Source organism: Argiope bruennichi, chromosome X2 (assembly GCF_947563725.1).
Source record: "Argiope bruennichi chromosome X2, qqArgBrue1.1, whole genome shotgun sequence".
Lineage (NCBI taxonomy): Eukaryota > Metazoa > Arthropoda > Arachnida > Araneae > Araneidae > Argiope > Argiope bruennichi.
Genome location: NC_079163.1, coordinates 39,890,114 through 39,909,429, shown reverse-complemented (window position 1 = coordinate 39,909,429; position 19,316 = coordinate 39,890,114). Strand labels below are relative to the sequence as shown.

At 29.1% G+C, this 19,316-nt stretch overlaps 1 protein-coding gene across 2 annotated transcripts in view; it reads left to right on the top strand.

Annotated features, from left to right (window-relative positions):
* The window catches only part of LOC129960342 (chorion peroxidase-like), a 147,630-nt gene that overhangs the window by 77,227 nt on the left and 51,087 nt on the right, over positions 1–19,316 (top strand). For both annotated transcript variants that reach the window (XM_056073717.1, XM_056073718.1), the window contains exons 4-5: positions 14,423–14,531; positions 17,676–17,893. In XM_056073717.1, the coding sequence (XP_055929692.1) occupies positions 14,423–14,531; positions 17,676–17,893 (327 nt within the window). The remainder of the gene's footprint in view (positions 1–14,422; positions 14,532–17,675; positions 17,894–19,316) is intronic.

The following is a 19,316-nucleotide window of genomic DNA, read 5'->3' as shown; positions in this document are numbered from 1 at the left end:
TGTTACAGTTAGATCGTTGTAGACATTCAGTAAGCTCTATAAAAGTTTGGAAGCCCGTCTAGTTAGCTTCACGAAGTCGTTGATGGCTTGCCATGGACTGTTGTGGATTCAACAAGTTGCTCCATGATGTAAATTTTCGTTATTTCCGTTCACGGGAAATAATCCTAGAGGTGGCCACTAAATTCATAAATGAACGACAAAAATATTTTTCCTTACCGGTTAGTATATTTTTGTTCATATCCTAGATCTTTACATTCTAGTATGCCAAATCAATTCCTCTCACGATTTTGTTATAATATTATTGAAACTGGCTTTTGGCTCTATCGTCATGACTCTTTTTACTCTTGAGTTTTCCGCTTCATGATAATTTAAGAGCATCATCACCACTTCTGAGTTGAGCCTCCATGCACGAATCGTTCCATTTTTCGTCATGGGAAACTCCATTTCAATCGTTTTTGAGCTCCATTACAAATTTAACTTATTCTTGTGGGTCTTGATTTATGTTGTAATGGATGTCCATTTGAAATGATACTATCAAGACATTTCTGAAGAAACTAACGAATATAAGCACCTAATTTTTATTTCAAATTAAATCATTGAGTTTCCACACAGTTCTTTCAACCTCTTTTGAACTTTTTTCTGACTAAATGCTCAACATTTAGCTCATCTTTGAGTCATACCACTACCAAGCCTTGATTCTTCCCTTTACAGTTTCACTGATATATTCCGTGTTGGGTTTGATAAGGAATTCTATTATAGCGATGGTTCATTCTATGAGCCTATTCATCGCTCGTTTATCTACTGAATACTATTTTCACTACTACAAACTATTAACAATTTCGGAAAATTGCATTTGCAAGTGTCTGCTGAGTTATTTTCAAAGCCTATAGGAAAATTTAAATACAACATTTAAGAAAAGTCGATAATTGCATGCAATGGCATGCGAGCTTATCTAAATATAAATTTCACTACGCTGACTCAGCAAGTTACCTCAGGGCCAATTATATTTAGCACTTACTGCTTCATTTGGAGGGCTGGCCTCGATTGATGATCATATTTCGTTGCGAAGAATTTGGTGTCTCAAAAGCATTTTCTGAAATTTACGGGACATAAGTTTCCAGAAAATTGCGGAAGGGGTAAATTATTGAAATTCAATAAAACTTAATTTTCCAAAGATTAAGCTGTGAAAATTTTTATTAACAGATCCCAAGTAAGCGTTTGCGTATAAGGAACGATAATTTAAAAGCTTTCAAATATATGAATTTTAAAATTACTACATTCCCAAATAACGGAATGGAGATTTCTAAAATTTTTTAACCTTTAATAGACAATAATGCAGCTTGAAAATACGCTAAGGAATGAATGGAAACATATATTCTAAAAAACAGGTACTTTCTCATCAGTAAAGAAAGAAACTATTATTTCTAAAGGCTTGAAGACAGTTTATCGGTTTTGCATATTTTAATTTCTGAAATGCGTGCTATTTCGGCATTTGTAGTATTTATAATACGACAATGAATAAAAAGTGCGAAATAGCGTTCGCAGTTTTCTCGGCTGCGTTTCCTCATTGCTCTTCGGACAAAATTACCACTTCCTTTCAAACAGAGAGGGAAATTGGAACATAAAATTCATGTTCCATGAATTTAAGAATTATTCAAAATCTTTCTCTCTTTAATCTGTGGCTGAGTTTTCGTGAGGCAGGTTAAGTAGAAAATAACCCATACAGCGAAAAAATGTCCCCCTGTGCAAAGCATGAATACGCTATATCACTTGTACGATTCATATTAAATTTAAACTTTAGAAGAAATTTACCATGACTAAATCACAGCATTTTAGAAGTAAATGCATTAATTTGATTTGCTACATTAACGTTCCATTTCGAAGCTACTCGAGTGTTTTGTAATGAACTTCATAAATTTTGAACCGTGGACAAATATCGAGAATGCCGTAAAGCCCTTATCTCATGTTTCAAACTTACTCGCATAACAAAGGAAGGATGTTTGACTCCAATATCTAATTTACCTTGAAATGGACCTAAATATGCTACACATATTCGACGAAATCTCTACTTCCTTTCAAACAGAGAGCGAAATTCGAACATAAAATTCATGTTCCATGGATTTTTGAGTTGTTCAAAATCTTTCTCTCTTTAATCTATGGCGAAGTTTTTGTGAGATTATTGCAGGTTAAGTAGAAATTAGCCGATGCAGCGAAAAAATTTCCAGAAGTGCAAAACATGAATAACTATAACATTTGTAGAATTCCTGTTAAATTTAAACTTCACGAAAAATTTAGCATTCCTAAATCATGGCATGTTAGAAGTAAATGTATTCATTTGATTATACATTAACGTTCCATTTCAGAGCTGCTCGAGTGTTTTGTAATGGACCTCATAAATTTTGAACCGTGGACAAATATCGAGAATGCCGTAGAGCCATTATCCCTATTTCAAACTTACTAGCATAACAAAACAAGGATGTTTGACTCCAATAACTAATTTACCTTGAAATGGACCTCAATACACTACACATGTTCGGTAGAACCACGTACCCGCGGTATTCTGATATCAAAGCTGCTGCAATCTCACCAAGTTGTTAAATAATTCCATAAAAATTGAAGATTAATGTTCCTACCAAAAACTAAATGATAAAATCAAATCTTTTCACCTATAATTTAATGAAATAAGTAATAAATAAGTTTTTAATGTAAAAATTTAACAAGTATAAGTTCTTAATGTAGCAATGACTCTTAATAATAAAACAACGATTATTTGATGGTCAATAGTTTCCAAAGAAATCCATCAGCTTCAAACTAATTCATCTGCTGGTACAAAAAATGCAAATATTGCACACTTAAATTAGTTTTTTTTTCTTAGTTAGAATAAAAGTTAATCAAATACCTTCTAAAGATTTTTAAAGTGCTAAAAATTAAGAATATGAACGCACTGTCATCATAAAATTTTTTTATTTTAATAAAAACACAACAGCTTTAAATTATCATTATATATCTCAATTATTTATATCATGAAAATATACAAACAAATGCATAACGCATTACTAATACATGAATTCTTAACAGATTTTTACTTTAACGGTAGAAATATCATTTTAATTCTCCCCCTGTTTACTTTTTAAGATATTAAATTGATGTCGAAATTTATGTATTTCTTTTCATCCTCAATAATTAATGTTTAGAAACAAGCCCACGAAGTTTAAATATTTGCTATATTAATTTTGTAGAAATAAAATAAATATAAACACTTTACTATTATATGTTTAAAGAAAATATGTGAAACGAATAACTTTGCCTTACAATGCACGACTTTTTAACATTTTTACGTATTTTTTTTAAAATGAATGTAAAAAATTAAGGAAACGTAATTACAAATTCTAATTTTAACTATTTTATTTATTAAAATTAGTTGATAAAAATATTAAATATGCAATGAAATTTTCCTTGATTGAAATAGTACTTTTTCTCATAAAATCAAAAAAGTTATAAATAAATTATTTTATAAATCGTTTATTAAACCCTTTAAAATAAACAGGAAAAAAGACAAATGTTCCATATCTGATCCGTTATTAATTGAAACGTTAACCCTTTAGATTTTGATAAATACGTCATATATCCAATAATAGCACAATTTTTCTTCATTAGTTAGTAATAATTATTTTTGTCTCAAAAAGAGCAGATTCTCTAAAGCAGTTTATCAATTCCAAGCAAATATGGAAATGATAAATTGCCGTCTCTAATAATGAAGTATTCACAGTTAACCTTTTAATAGTTATTTTTTAGAATGATATTCATGACGCAAGAAATAACTAAGCGGTGAAAATAGTAAATGATAATAGAAATAAGATATCACATGCTTTTTTATTAATTTTATATATAATATACATCGTTCAGCTACATAGTTAAAAAAAATAAATTTTAATGGATGTAAAATTTCTTGGTAGTAATTACTCTTTCATTAGATGATAAATTCATAATACGATAATTCAAAGCAAAATCATATGAGATGTTTATTAGTAAAATATATGTTTCCTGCCACTAGGAAAAGATAATTAATTATTTCTTTATCAGAAGAAACGCTATTAATTTACGTAACTAGGTGGGCAGGGAAGTTTTAATGGCGCAAGAGCCGAAAAAGACCATGCTCCGCCAACCCTACTACTTTCGATTTCTGTGCGCAGAAAACTGAATGAATGCAAATTAATCTCTACTCGAGTGACATGCTTTAATGTCGCGAGTGACATTAAAACGCATAAAGCTACAATTAAGATAATGACAGATGATCTCATGAAAGAAGAAAACATTAATCACACCTTTCTCTTCTCTGTAGTGAAAATAAATTAAAACGAAACAGCGTTTAAAAACACACATTTACTAAATATTATTGCAAATTAAAAAGTCGAATTTTTCTTTTAAATTTTAATTACTTTCTATCTTAATCTTTAATTGATAATTCATTATTATAAATGTTATGGAATCTTGAAATGAACGTTTTTCCCAAATTCAATAACAGGTTGCACCAGTCACATGGAATAAAAATTTATTTGAATTAATTAATTGGTGATAAAATTCTGAAAACATTTAAAACCTATACTTTAATCGACAATTCACAGCAATGCAAAATTTCAGAGTTTTAATATATCAGAAAGTAGGAGACAAAAAAAAACATGAAACAAGTTAATAAATGGGTATAATAATAAACATGTTTCTTGTATATATAAACAATTATTTTTATTGGAAACAAACCATAGCCTGTCCTATGATACTGGTCGGAAATAAATTCTACTCAACTTGTTTGCAAACTTGTAACATTCCGTGTTGACTGGTAACATTCCCGTGAACTCAAAAGCTTGCCTTTCATTAAAGCCATTTGTAAACCATTTGACGGTAAACTATAGTTACTCTCTGACTTGATACTATCTTGTGGCGCCTGTCATTATCCATTGATCTTGTGAATATACCATATGTTTAAGCAGTGCGAGACGGGTGTAACCTTTATAACCCCGTAATTGTCCAGTTTGTAAGGGTGGAAAAACTTGGTAATAAAACACTCACACAAGAAATCCAAAGAAAAGTAACAATTGGCTTTCTAAACAGTTATTTATCGCAATTTCTTTTCCGCAACTTGCTAAGCCAACCGGGATAATGAGTAGTGGTTTGATGTGTTAATCTCAAGATGTTTCCGCACGTAAGAGACTAATTAATTAACCACCTTAAAGTGTGAGCATTCTTCAGGAAACAATGACCATATGTAAGATATCTTTATCTGTGTTTAGAGTTAAGATGTTAGAAACACGTCACGTTTTAAGCATAATCTTATGGAAACGTGATATGCCTACAAACCATTCTTTCTAGAGTATGTTAAGCCAGAAAAGATAGCATTCTGGAATTGAGTCATATACTACCGATTTTTATAAGTCATTTACATGTAATTTTATTTTTATTTCAATTTTTTTGGCCTATATACCGTTTTATACAAAGAGCAGAGAAATTTTATTATATAATTTAAGAAATACCATAAACATTTTTTTTTCTTTTGCTGAATAACATGCAAAATGCCGAAGTCAGCTGACTTTTTAAATGACAGTTGCTCAATAAGTTTTATTGAAGATTTATTGCAAAATCAAGGGCTAGAATAATCATTTAAAGGTTATTAGATATTTTAATAAAGTATCAAAATTAATTTTTTCAGGTATGTTTTTAAAAATTTTCTTTTCTTTATCTCGTGTCATTTAAATGTTATTTAAATGCAATTTTTTCCACTTATATCGTCTGGGAAAAAATATGTCAAGGCCAAAGGTTTCGTAAAACCTCAGAACTTCGTGTGTCTGAAAACGAAAGGTGACTGCTGCAATTAAGTGTAGGGTGAACTTAACATTTAAAAAAAAACAATCCGAGTAAAAGTATTTCAATGGCTTATCAGGATATCTATATGCAACCTCCATTATTTGTAAAATATTTTTAATGCTTTATTTTTCTGCCAATTATTATTCGTAAGTTAGTTTAATGAAGTCTTAGTTGTTCGAATGTTTATGGAAATATGAAACTTCAATCATGCTTAACAATCGTGTCCTATTAAAAGTAATGTGTGAGTGAGTAAAGTTATATACTGAAAAAAATAATCTAAAAGTAGTAAGTAATTGATTAATAAAAAAAATTACCTCATACAGCTTTTTTTGAGTTTTAAATTCCGGAAAGAAGTGAATTCAGGATTTTGTCTATGTTTTCATGTTACAAATGTTTTGGTAAAAGTGCCATCAGAATTTAAAGAGAATTAATAATAAAAGGTAAAACAAAAATCTGTGAAACAAATGCGGATGACTGCACAGGATGTATTATTTTTAGATTCAAATTGCGTAAAGACAGTTTCTATATCCAAGATAAATAATTAATTACATATTCTGCCCATATACATTGTAGCTGTTTTTGCTGGTGATCTAATTTAGGCATGCAGGAAAAGATAAGTTTGAATTTAATACTGAAATACTTAATTTTTTCTTGATGAGTTTCCTGACTGTTTTGTTAATAACAATGATTTATATATCTTTATTCTCTGCTTATGTCATTATTATGGATATCCACACTGCATTTGTTAACGGAAAAATCTCGAAAATGTATTTTTATCAATTTAAAAATGCTTGACACAAAAGAAACATTTAAAAGAGCATCAAAATCTCATGTTATTTTTGTAAATAAATTATCTGCATTGTATTTATAAATAAATAAAGAAAAAGAAAAAGAAGAAAAGTAGTTATTCAAAGGTTAAAAAAATCAAAATTGTTTTATTTTAAATAATCAAAAGTTTTTGCATTATAATATGATGCCATTTCAAAGCTTAGTAATTAAAATCTGAAAACAGTGTTTAAAATTAAATTTTTGCATATTTCTAATTAGTATTATTGCTTCAATAAGTATTTTTCTTATTATACTGAACAAGTCAGAAAAAATGCAGTTATGGGAGATTAGATTATTTACATCTCTTTTTGATAATTGGTTTGTAAATTATCAATTTTGGATTTTTATTTCGTAACAAGTAAGGAAAAGTTTTTAATCTTGTTTTTTATTAATCCTTTTTGTAGGCTTTGTATTAGTGTGAGAAAAATTTCAATTTAAGTTTCATTTTTGAAATAATTAGAATTTAGAAGGCAAATATATGTGCATGTTAACTCTATTCTTTGTTTGAACATATAATATATATCTAAGAAAAAGAATCTCACTTGCATTATAGACATATTTTTTAAAGAATTCCAATCGTTGCTGAATCGAAAAATCAGTTTATTTTAAACTTGAAGTTTAATTCTATAAAATTTGAAAGATAGATCTAAACTCTTCAGAAAATGTTAAAAGTATCCAACTTTGATAATTGTAGGGAAATGCAACGCACATGCAGGTCGATAAAGTTTGGAAGGCAAAAAAAGAGAGTTACAAAAAACGCAACTAGATTTTACGCATTCCAAACAGCGAAAAAGACATGACTCGACATTGCTTTAATTTGTGATATTAACGAGTTAAGACAGATCAATGTCAGAAAGTTAAAATTATGGTAATTAGCTTTTGACAGGCGTCAGAAAAACTTAAGACATCGCCACTCAAAAAATAAAATAATACTGTTTCTATTTTTGAAGGGAAAGAGAAACAATTCATTTTGAAAGGCTCGGGTAAATGAAATATATGCATATACCCACGGAATTTAAGTCTTTGTCTAACTAAGAATATACTGCTCAGATTTTCATATTATATATATATATATATATATATATATATATATATATATATATATATAGTTTACTGAATATGCCTCTTATAAATTATGATTGGGATTTATTGTTGCTAGCTTAATATTTTAAATAAAAAGTTGTCATATTTATGCTATGCTTTTTCTTTTATTCATTTTAATTTATTTCAGTTTTGAAGAAACTTAGAAAAAGATTAAAACCTTCCGAAATGCTACATGTCTTCTTATCTTAGTGAAAAACGCTTGTAAGGGAAACGCTCTCTTAAAATAACTCCCTTTGACGTTTTTTACGCTCCTCTTTGAGCTCGAGATTAATCGTAGCTCGACTAAAGAAACGGAAGGTCTTAAATTCGATACTCTATTCCCTAAAAAAATCTGCAGAGTAAGCAGCCCCATAGCTTAATAAATAGATTGTGTATAAGCATTTCCCTACTGGTTTTTTTATATGCAAACATTGAGAGGAAAGTGCCGGCTCTGTTTTTGTCTTTGTCTTCTTAGGATGTTCGTCCCAAACTGTCTCTCGTGTCCAACTGACCGTTAATAATAATCATGTAAAATATTAATTTAAAATAAACTAAATTATGTTCACCGAGAAATGTGTTTGAATAAGCAACAGTGGGAAAAAAATCCCAATTTATCATTTCCTCAATTTATATTTATGCCGAAGTACTATTGATTTACATTTAAACATTCCATATCCATATTCCTGGAATCAGAAATATTGATTCTTTAAACCGCAAGGTAGACATGAAATGACTGTTTTATTGAGATTCTAAGTCAGAATCTATGATGCAAGGAACACGTCAATAGAAAACAGGAGCATTTAAAGAATACAAATAAATATAAAGATATTTGTTTAAGTAGCTTAATGATCGAACTAGAAATCGCGTGACATTCGAAAGAGAAAATGATACAGAGACAAAATTGATTAGTTGAATGCAATTCCAATGAAAAACAATTCGTCATTTCTCAGAACTCGAAATGCCAAACTTGAAAACTTTTTCTATTGTTGTTTTCTCTAGAAAAGTTTGAATATTTCCATTATTGTTTCCTTTTTAAGCATTTGAATATCCATTATTGTTGTTTTTCATATTTAAAATAAGCAAAACAGATACGGCGATCTTAAAATTGCTAGTAGTCAAGTTCAGATAAATCGCTTCTTGTATTGCTCCTATTTTGCAATCTTATTTTTAATACTATAACTGACTCAGAAATAAAATTTGCTATTTATTTCTTGTTTAAGCTATATTGTTTCTTTTGATAATTAGATATTAAGCATAATTAGATTAAGCAGCGGTAATTAAATTTTTCAATCTAAGATTGAGAATGAGAAGCTTCAGGAATGGTGGTTGGTTTTGGATTCACTGGTGTGTACTATAATGGTATAGGGCGAGTTGCTTTCACTTTGATGAGGGGTAGTCACAGATGGATGCATGGCTCTCCACGTAATGGGTGCTATAATATGTCGACCATAGAGCTCGCTGTAATTTTTTCAACCATTCAGTTCTCTTCGAAGGCTAAGACAGAGCGGGGTCACTTTTATTGTTAAATCAAAAGCGGATTAATGCAACTTTTGCCTGAATGTCTTTTAATGATAATGGAAATTAATTCAGTTCTGTTAAATTTATTTGCAGTTATAAGTTTTATTGGATTTTGTTAATTAAGGAATCATTTTTATATGCTTCTGTATAAACCAATATAGTTTCGACAAATCTTTGTTTTTATCAAAAATGTTTATCATCAGGTCTTATTTGAAATTTTTTATAATTATGTATTTGCAGATTTAAATTGGATTGTTTTAAACGGGCGTAAAAATTGCAAATTCTTATCATTTACCAACAGCCAATAAAAAAGTCCTAAAAGAAGGAACCGCGGATTTTCTAACAAAGATAAGAGCCCTAAAAATTAATATGTGGTAGGATTTTTATTGCTATTTTTATAGATTTTAAGAATATAGCAGCGATTCTCAACCTGTGGGGCGCCCTCTAGTGTGCTGGCGCCCTAGGGGGGCGCCACCACACTAGAGGGGGGGCGAGAATATCCAAGAAAAAATGTTATTTAAAAAAATTGTTTAACTGACTGAAAGGAAAGCAAAATACATTTCGACATATTTAATAATTTAATAAAGTAAAACAGCTTACTAAATTAAAACATACTAAATTAAAAACAAATTTAATAATTATTAGTGACTTCCTTGGGCCTGTCTTGCAAAGCAAAGTTTTTCGAAGGAATGCTTAATATTAGAAATAGCCACTCTCAGTTATGTTTCTATATTTAGCCGAGATCTATATTTTGTCTTCAAAGAAACCACAGCAGAAAATCCAGTTTCACAAATGTAGGATGTTGAAAATGGTAATAGAATGCGAAATGCCTTGTTTTTAGTGCAGAAAAATCATCCACTACTTCTGCCCAAAATTCAAATAGTGATTTATAACTAAATTGACTTTTAGCTTCGCCGCTTGTCGTGAAGTCGATGAATTTTTCTTCCTCAGCAATTGAGAGTCCTTCGGGAGTCTTATGAATGGATCCCTAACCCACTCGTAACTTTCTATCAGTTTGTCGTCAGCAAGAAAATACTTTAAAATTCTTTGCCAGTATGGCTAAATGATTTTCAATTGTTACAAAAACAACTTTTACATGTTCTTCTTCAGCCTTGTACGTTTTAGTACAATCATCCACATTTGAAAACATTATTAGGTTTTTTTGCTTTAAATTTCTGCTCCACATTTCCAATTTTCTACAAAAAGCATTAACTTTATCACTCGTATCCAACATATATGTATTTGCTCCTTGGAGTTGAAGATTCAAGTTATTTAATTTCTCGAATATGTCGACCAAGTAGCTCAATTTCATCACAAATAAACCATCGCGAAAATTCTCGGCCTCCGGTCTGTTTTCTTCTTCTAGGAAAATGGCGATTTCTTCTCTTAATTCCTAAACACGTTGCAAAAATTTCCCACGTGATAACCATTTTGCCTGGCAATAAAATAGTAATGTAATGAACCCATGTCTTTACAAAGTGCAGAAAAGATTCACGATTTCTCATTTTCATATAATTTACTACGTTTACAACCGTAGTTAGCACAATATTCAGACAAGGACTCATTTCTTTCGAAGCCGGACATTGAACGAGTACCATCGGTACATATTCCGACGCAATTTTTCCATTCTATGTTTTCCTCGTTCATAAAATCCTTTAAAATAGCAAATAATGCTGTTGTTTTGAGTTCTATTGGTTTGCAGAAAAGTAGTTCTTCTACTACTGACATATTATCACAAAATCGAACATAGGCAATTAAATGAGCATCTTTATTACTATCTGTTGCCTCATCAAGCTGTATTGAAAACAATTTGTCACGCAACTTCGAGAAAAGCTGACACTGTACATCTTCAGCTATATCACCAATTCGACGAGCAACAGTATCATTTGAAAGAGGCATGGACTGCAATTGTTTTTAAAAACTATCTCCAAACATAGTTTCTACAATCTCAATTGCTGCTGGCAAAATAAGCTCTTCACCAATGGTGTGAGGTTATTTTACATCAGGCTATTTTATATGAAACTTTGTAAGATGCAATTAAAGCTTTTTTATTCTCAGAAAAAGTTTATTTAAAAATGATTTTTGCTTTTCATATGATTTTAATTCGAAGAAATTTCTGGGTTTGTTGACGTACTCACTATGAAGCGCGTTTCCAAATGTTGTTTAAGTTTATTAGGTTTCATGCTGTCTAAGACCAACATTTTTGAGCAAATGATACACAGAGGCCTTTCTTCTTCATTTACTTCAGTGTTAGCAAACCCAAAATTTAAGTATTCTTGAGAATATTTTCTTGATTTTATTTTCGGAATGACGCTCATCAGTGTACTTGTTGATGCTTGACTACCATATAATGCTAGCTTACTTCCGCTTAAAAATTTATCCATGAGTTTGCATAATCTGCTGCCGTGAATATTTAATATGGTGAATTGCAATTAACACGAAAACATATATAACATACACATTCACGATAGATTTTAATAGCGATAGAAGGATCGATTCGAACGAGTCTGGCTGGAATTGAAACTTGTGTTATCGAACATTTTCCTTCTTCCTATGAGAAAACATTTACTCTGCGCATGCTTGGTTGTGTGGATTCCCTTCAACAAACACAATTTTTTTTCTTTTGTTTAGTCATGCTTTTGTTTTATTTCTTTTATTATTCGAAAAAATGTATTCCCAGTTTCTAAATTTAGCTCACCCCGTCTAGGTTAACTTTCATTAACTACAATAATTTTCTACTTTCATATTCTTTTAACGTTATATCTCTGCTTGGCTTTCATTTCAAATATAATATTTAAATTTTCCCCTCTTTCTTTCGCTCCATCTGTTCACCACAGGCTTTGCAAAATGCCAGATGTGGTTTCTCGCCAACGTTGGCTCGTTTTTAATCTTGTTTTGGCAGTTAGTTAAAAATAATTTGAAAAACAGAATCCAAAGGACTCAACATACATTATTATTGTATACATTTTATTGTAAGTGGGGGGTGCGATGAAAATTATGATTGAAAACTGGGCCGAGAATACTAAAAGGTTGAGAAACGCTGGAATATAGGATTATGTGTAAAATTTTTGCAGTCATTTTCATCATTCGAATTATTTTCTCCCAAGAGACTTAAATTATTGGTAAGAAGCTAGAAAAGAAAGTCTTTTGAAATATTTTTATAATTTATGTTCAATTTACCGGATAAAAAATTTCGAATGCGTTCCAGATTCGATGCAAAACAAAAAAGAAATATTCGGTTTGCATTGAAAGGTTATTGATTATTTCATGATGACATTGATTATTTCATTATGATATGATTATTTCATGTTATATAAGTACAAACAATAACTATTTTGCATTTTTCAAAAACGAAATTATCATCAAATAACAGTATCGCTTAATAATCAGAAATATATATAATGTGATATACTTAAAAAATACACACAATTGACCCTTTCGCTTACAGTAACACTTCTGACTAGAGAATCGAACACTTGAATTTTCGATATTGAAATGGTAATCACACATTGCTTACTCCGGCCCACCCTGAGGTACAAAATGAAATCTGAATGGCTGGACCACCGCAATAGCAATGACAAGAGTTATAGTTCAGTCCTAAGGGCCATAGAAACGGTGCAACCCTTCTCGTGGGAAGCACTTCCCGTCATCGGTAGGGGATAGTCGACCTTACACCATTTCCGTACCAACACAAGTGGCAAGAACCAGCCACCACGCCGGAAGTTTTTCGTCCACATATCTGAGGTGAAAACATTGGTAACCAATGGAGTGAAGACATTTAGCGTTAACACTTTTTACTATCAGAAAATTCAGATTATTTTTCACATATCGTGATTTTTATCACAATAAAACTTTTCAAGATCAAAAACTAAAAAAAAAAAAAAAAATTATATTAATAGTTATCAGAGCAAAATATTTATCATGATCAAACTTGTACTCTTCACTTAGATTGGCCAAATCACATCATATAATAGAATTTTCGAAACTAAAATCACTAATGAAGCTCTTATCAATTAGTGAATCAAAATCCCAGAATCGAGTCAATGCTTTTCCTTATTCAAACATTAAGATTATTTATCATATTTCGTTACCATTTTCAAATAGAAATTCAAAATACAAAAATCACATTAATCCTTTAAAGTATCTCAGATATCTTTAAGAAAAATATATCCGCTGAAATGATAATGATGAACAACGAATTTGATAAATGAACTGATTTCCAACATAATTAAACTTCTAACATTTTTCAGCCTAATTTTAAAAAAACCTGCCATATATTCATAATTTCTGTTCCTAATTTCCGATGCTTTTGTTTGTTAAAATATTTTTATTGATATATTTTATATTTAAAATTAATTAATTTTTTCTGCATATTAGCAACTTGTTTCTATATATTAAATTTACTTAATTTAATACAAGAATAATGTCAAGCTTCCAACACAGAATTATTATAATTGAACTCAATGAACAAGAAGCTGAGGTGTCTAAAATGAAAATTCAAATTAAATATGGCTTCCATTAAAATTATATTAAACAGAAAATTCCAGAAAAAATAATTCAAAATAGCTATGTTCCACTATATTAAGAAAGTTAGTTATGTTTTGTAAAATAAAACGTACAGTTTATTTATATGGAGTATTTAAATTATTAATAACATTTCGTGATTTTTGTCGCAATAAATCTTTTTATGAATAAGAACTGCTGTATTTAATTTGTTATGCAATAGTGATCAGTAGAGGTAAAGTTCCGTTCAATAGAGGGAAAATTGACACGGAATAAGATGAATTTTTTAAATTCTTTTGTGAAAAATAAAATAAATAAAAATTTATAAAAGTTTCCAAAAAAATTTAAAAATGCATCAAAAATATTTTTAAAAAACATTTTTTTGTTAAATATGTCAAATCAATTTTAATGATGGTTAATGGCTTTAATGATTTTAATGATTAATGATTTTAATGATGGAATTAATGGCTTTAATGATTTTAATGATTAATGATTTTAATGATGGAATTAATGGCTTTAATGATTTTAATGATTTTTTTTATTTTGAAGAATTTTGTACAGATATTTAAGACAACTGTTAAAAATTCCTTTCTTAGTATTCTGTATTTTCAAATTTTGAATCTTTTTCCAGGGGAAGTGCCAAAAGAAATTTATGAGCTTTCATCAGTATACCCAGAAGCAGAACACATAGCAGTGTCAGCAGAAATCATTCAAGAAACAACAAGGATATTGGCTCACAGGTACTTTTTAAAATTATTTTAAATCGAATGAATGATAATAAGATCACAAATACTCATAAGTTTGTTTCATAAAATAACAGAAAAAAATATTTTCCTTGGGAATTCAATCTGCTGTTTCTCACTGCTAAAAAGATTCCTTCGAAAATTTCACAATTAATTATATTAAAAATTATTTTATTATGCTATCATCTCAAATAAAATTATTCTTGAAATATTCAGGTTTTAAAAGATATAAAACAGTAATGCTGTGATAAATTACATGAAAATAAATTTGTATGATAAAATACAAGCAAATTTATAACTTTACTTTGGAGTTCAATACGTAAGGAACTACAATACACGTAAGGAACATCTACAATAAAAGAAAACAAAGAATTTCTCATTAAAAAAAGAGAAGAATTTCAAGAGCTTCCTTATTCAAATAATTTCTTTCTTAAATGGTGCATTCCTTTATTTTTTATCAATTCTTTCTGTAATAAATTCTGTATTTATTTCATACCATACCATAAGCTTTGATGTAAAACATATTTGTTAGTGTAACAAAAAATATTCTCATCATAGCAAACATTCACTTAAAATGCATCTCAAAAGTAAATCCATGATATAAAGATAACCATTTTAATACAACTATATAATACGTAACATTCTCACCATCTTGGAATGTGAAAGTGGTCGATTAAATCTCAACATTTTTAGGTCAAGATATGATCTTGTTGTATTTAATAAAGCTGCAACATAATCGGTCATTGAAAGATGATATCCAGCGATACCAGAATTTGATATGATACAAGAAACTTCTTTGTTATTTCTTTAGGTCTCTCTTATGAAAAAGAAATACTTTCATCTGAGAAGCAATTGTAGCTATGAAAAGACAAATTATACATATGAAATTTTATCTGAAGAATAATTAGATTTGCTGAGAATGCAACCTTATTTTCGAGCTGAAAATTCCGATCCTTCAATTAACCGTCTTAAGAATCAAATACGATTCGCGCTACATTTGTATCATGCTTCGCACTGGTATTTTGTCTCAGGCTGCATAGCTCACTCATGATTCACATCAGAATGAAATGCTTAAAAGTAATGAAAGTTTGATAAATTTAACTGACGCTTTAGAATTTATTTAAAAAATGGATTAATACAAAAGCAGTTAATCTAAGAAAAATTTTAATAACTATATTATTACGAACGAGCCAAATCATAATTTTGCCTTCTAAAATATTGAGAAATTGATAAATATCAAACAGATATAAAAAGAAAGCTGAAATTATTTATGACCAATATAAGATAAAACTTCACTCTTGGAGTCACCATTATTTTTCATAGTCTCCCATATTAAGGCAATTTTCAACGATATTTATTAATTAAATGAACCAAATCCATTGGACAAAACAGCTGACACTGATAACTTTTTATACACGTGTCATGAATTTACAGACTTGAATCTGTCAGTGCGAATCAAGTGTGCACCAGTTGACCTAAACAGAAATGAAATGCTACATAGGACACATGGTGCACCCGTGATTTGGACTTATCAAAACTACTTCATTACATTAATAATTTATTTAAAAAATCACAATTACTTTGTTTTTTAGCAAATTATAAAAAAAAGGTTCCTAGGGAATCCCACCATACTCCAATTGATGTGTTGAATGTTATGGAGACACATTTTTGAATCCAAAAAAATAAAATTTTCCAACCCAAGACTAACCATTCCCACTTTAAAGGAAACTAGTTTCTTATTTCGTGAGTTATAGCGCATCTGTCTCCCTTATAATACTCATCATTTTAATATAAAAAGAAGTACATTTATTTGTTGTACTTGATCAAAATTTCAATTTCATCACTTCCTACTGAATAAGGCAAAAAATATCCACTACATTCTTCTCCTGTGAGTAAAGAATTAAAGATTTTTCAGTTAAGTGTTTATTCACTTTCGAACTATATTTATTCATTGCTGTGAGCATCATTAAGAATTACATTAATAGATTCCATTATCTAATTTGATGCAAGTGCAGTTCTTACAATATACATACAAACATTTCTAATTCCAATAACCTATATCAAGTATGCCTTATTATGCGTGTTTGTGAAGTGATGTCATTTCATTTAAATAAATTTTGTTTCTTGATACTCAGCTCTACTAATGAAATACAAATTGAAAATTAGAAAAAAAAATTGTAAATTTTTAATATTAGTTAAATAAAAATGGTATTACACCAGTTTCTTAAAACATGCTTATGTTTAGGAAACTGGTGTAATGTCAAACATGTTTTAGAAAACATACCAAAAAAAAGACGTATCTTAAAAGTAGAATGCATTTTAAATTCTTCTATTGGTGGAATCCTAACTAAGCCCTTGCTTTGGATTCATGTTTCGCCATACATGACAAATATGTGAGTTTGTTGTCACCAATATGAATGAATTACTATTAATGAAATACAAATTGAAAATTAGAAAAAAAAATTATGTCTTATATTATTTGGAGAAAAATAAAACATCATAGCCGATTTTTATAAAAAGAAAAAAAAAATTCTAAATTTTTAATATAAGTTAAATAAAAACAGAATTGCACCAGTTTCTTAAAACATGCTTATGTTTAGGAAACTGGTGTAATATCAAACAGGTTTTAGAAAACATACAAAAAAAAAAAAAAAGACGTATCTTAAAAGTTTAATGCATTTTAAATTCTTCTATTGATGGAATCCTAACTAAGCCCTTGCTTTGGAATCATGTTTCGACATATGCACCAAATATGTGAGTTTGTTGTCACCAATATGTGGCCAGTTTAAATGTGAAATCCATACAGGGAGGGAAAGTGTGAGATAATTAGTATATAGATGGTAAATGACATGAGAAATTGCACTTGTCTTATGACTGTGACGTCATGCTAATAATATTCATAATAAAGCATTAAACTGGCTTTAAAAATAATACACTAGAAATATTTCAGCGATCTTTTTGCTTTATAAAATATTTATACTCCGATGCTATTAATTAGCGAATAGCATTAACTATAGAAACCAAATCTATATGCTTTTTTATTTACTTTTCAAAAACATAATTAATTTCACCTTTTTGAAATAAATAAAGATTCAATTAATATCTCATTTGTGAAATAAATCAAGATTTAATTTACATTAGGTTTCAACTGTCCCGTGATACAATCATTCACGCACTGCCACGGATCGACACCAGCAAGACTTCCATCAAAGAAATTTGTCCTACATTTCTGAAGCCCGTCAAGTGCGAGCTCTCTCGCTACAGGACGCTGACTGGCATGTGCAACAATCTGGAACATCCATCTTGGGGTAGCGCACGCTCTGCAATGGTGCGGTACCTACCCCCGGAATACGCAGATGGTTAGTACCTAACAGCATGCAATATATCCTCAGTTTTCAAAAATTATCAAGACCTTTCAGCGAGTACAACATACAGATAATTCTTTGAGCATGAAAAGTTCATACCGTATTTGACCTTAAAAGAAAGGTCGAAATAAATTAAGACATCATAAAATAGCAATTCAAATTGTTTATGACCGATCTTCAAAAAGCTAAAAAGTTATAATTTCTGTTAATAATCTTGTTTTATTACCAAACTGAAAATTGCATAATTTTCTTCTACTTTTTGTACATTGAAATAAAAAGTAAGAACACTAAATATAAATATTGAACTTTTTGTGCGTTGAAATATAAAATAAATAATTAATCAATATAAAATAAATAATTAATCAATATAAAATAAATAATTAATCAATATAAAATAAATAATTAATAAATAATTAATCTAAAGATAATAGATTTCAATTAAAATAAATACAAGGAACAAGTTTAAAATTTGTGTCACGAAATGTCAATGAAAATCTACCATACTTTTGAATCAGTCTTTCATTTTTTTTAAATCACATTTTATACATTTAAAAAATACATGTGCGAAATACCATTTATAAAATATTACCAACCTAAACAAAAAAATAGTTTATTGGCCTTTTCTTGTCCATTAATTATTTTCCTTTCAAAAAAGAATTTCCAAAAATAAAAATTATGATTTTTGGTTGTAATTTTTTTTCATAATAAAAACATTTTATGCGTGTTTTTTCTTTTAAATATTCTTTGTAATAAGCTTTGCGTACTTACATTCTCATCAAAAAGAAGAAAATGTATAGTTTCTTTAGGATATAAATAGGATATAGGATATATATTTAGGATAATATATAGGATATCCTGTATATTGATTACTTTCATTAGTGCATATTCAAAAGAAATAAATGATAATAAAAGATAGTCATTTTTGCTTTAAATTAGTAAATGTGATTTGGTAACTTATTGTCAAATGTCTTCAACTTTCAAAACTGTTACTTTTATTAGAATTATAACTATTTATATGGATTTAAAATATTTTATATGGACTATGTGAATTAAAAGTATATGAACCACCATTCCTATAGAGCTTTTAACTTAATGTTTCAAAATATGGAATCTACAAATTATTGACTTCGGAAAATATTAAATATCATCATAATGAAATTATTTGTTGAAATTTTATTATTATTTTTATTATTTTTGATATGAATTACATATCGTAGAATTTCAGCTACTTGGCCAAATATGGAGAAAGGACAAGTCGGAAAATAAAGCTGATGTATAGGCCAAACAGTCTTTAAATGCTTACTTCCTATCCCGCCCATATGATTAAAAATATTCTTTTCATACCCAAATCCTTTTTAATTCTGGCCTTTTCGTACAGACCTGTATATTATAAATAGTTATTATCTACTTTATGGAA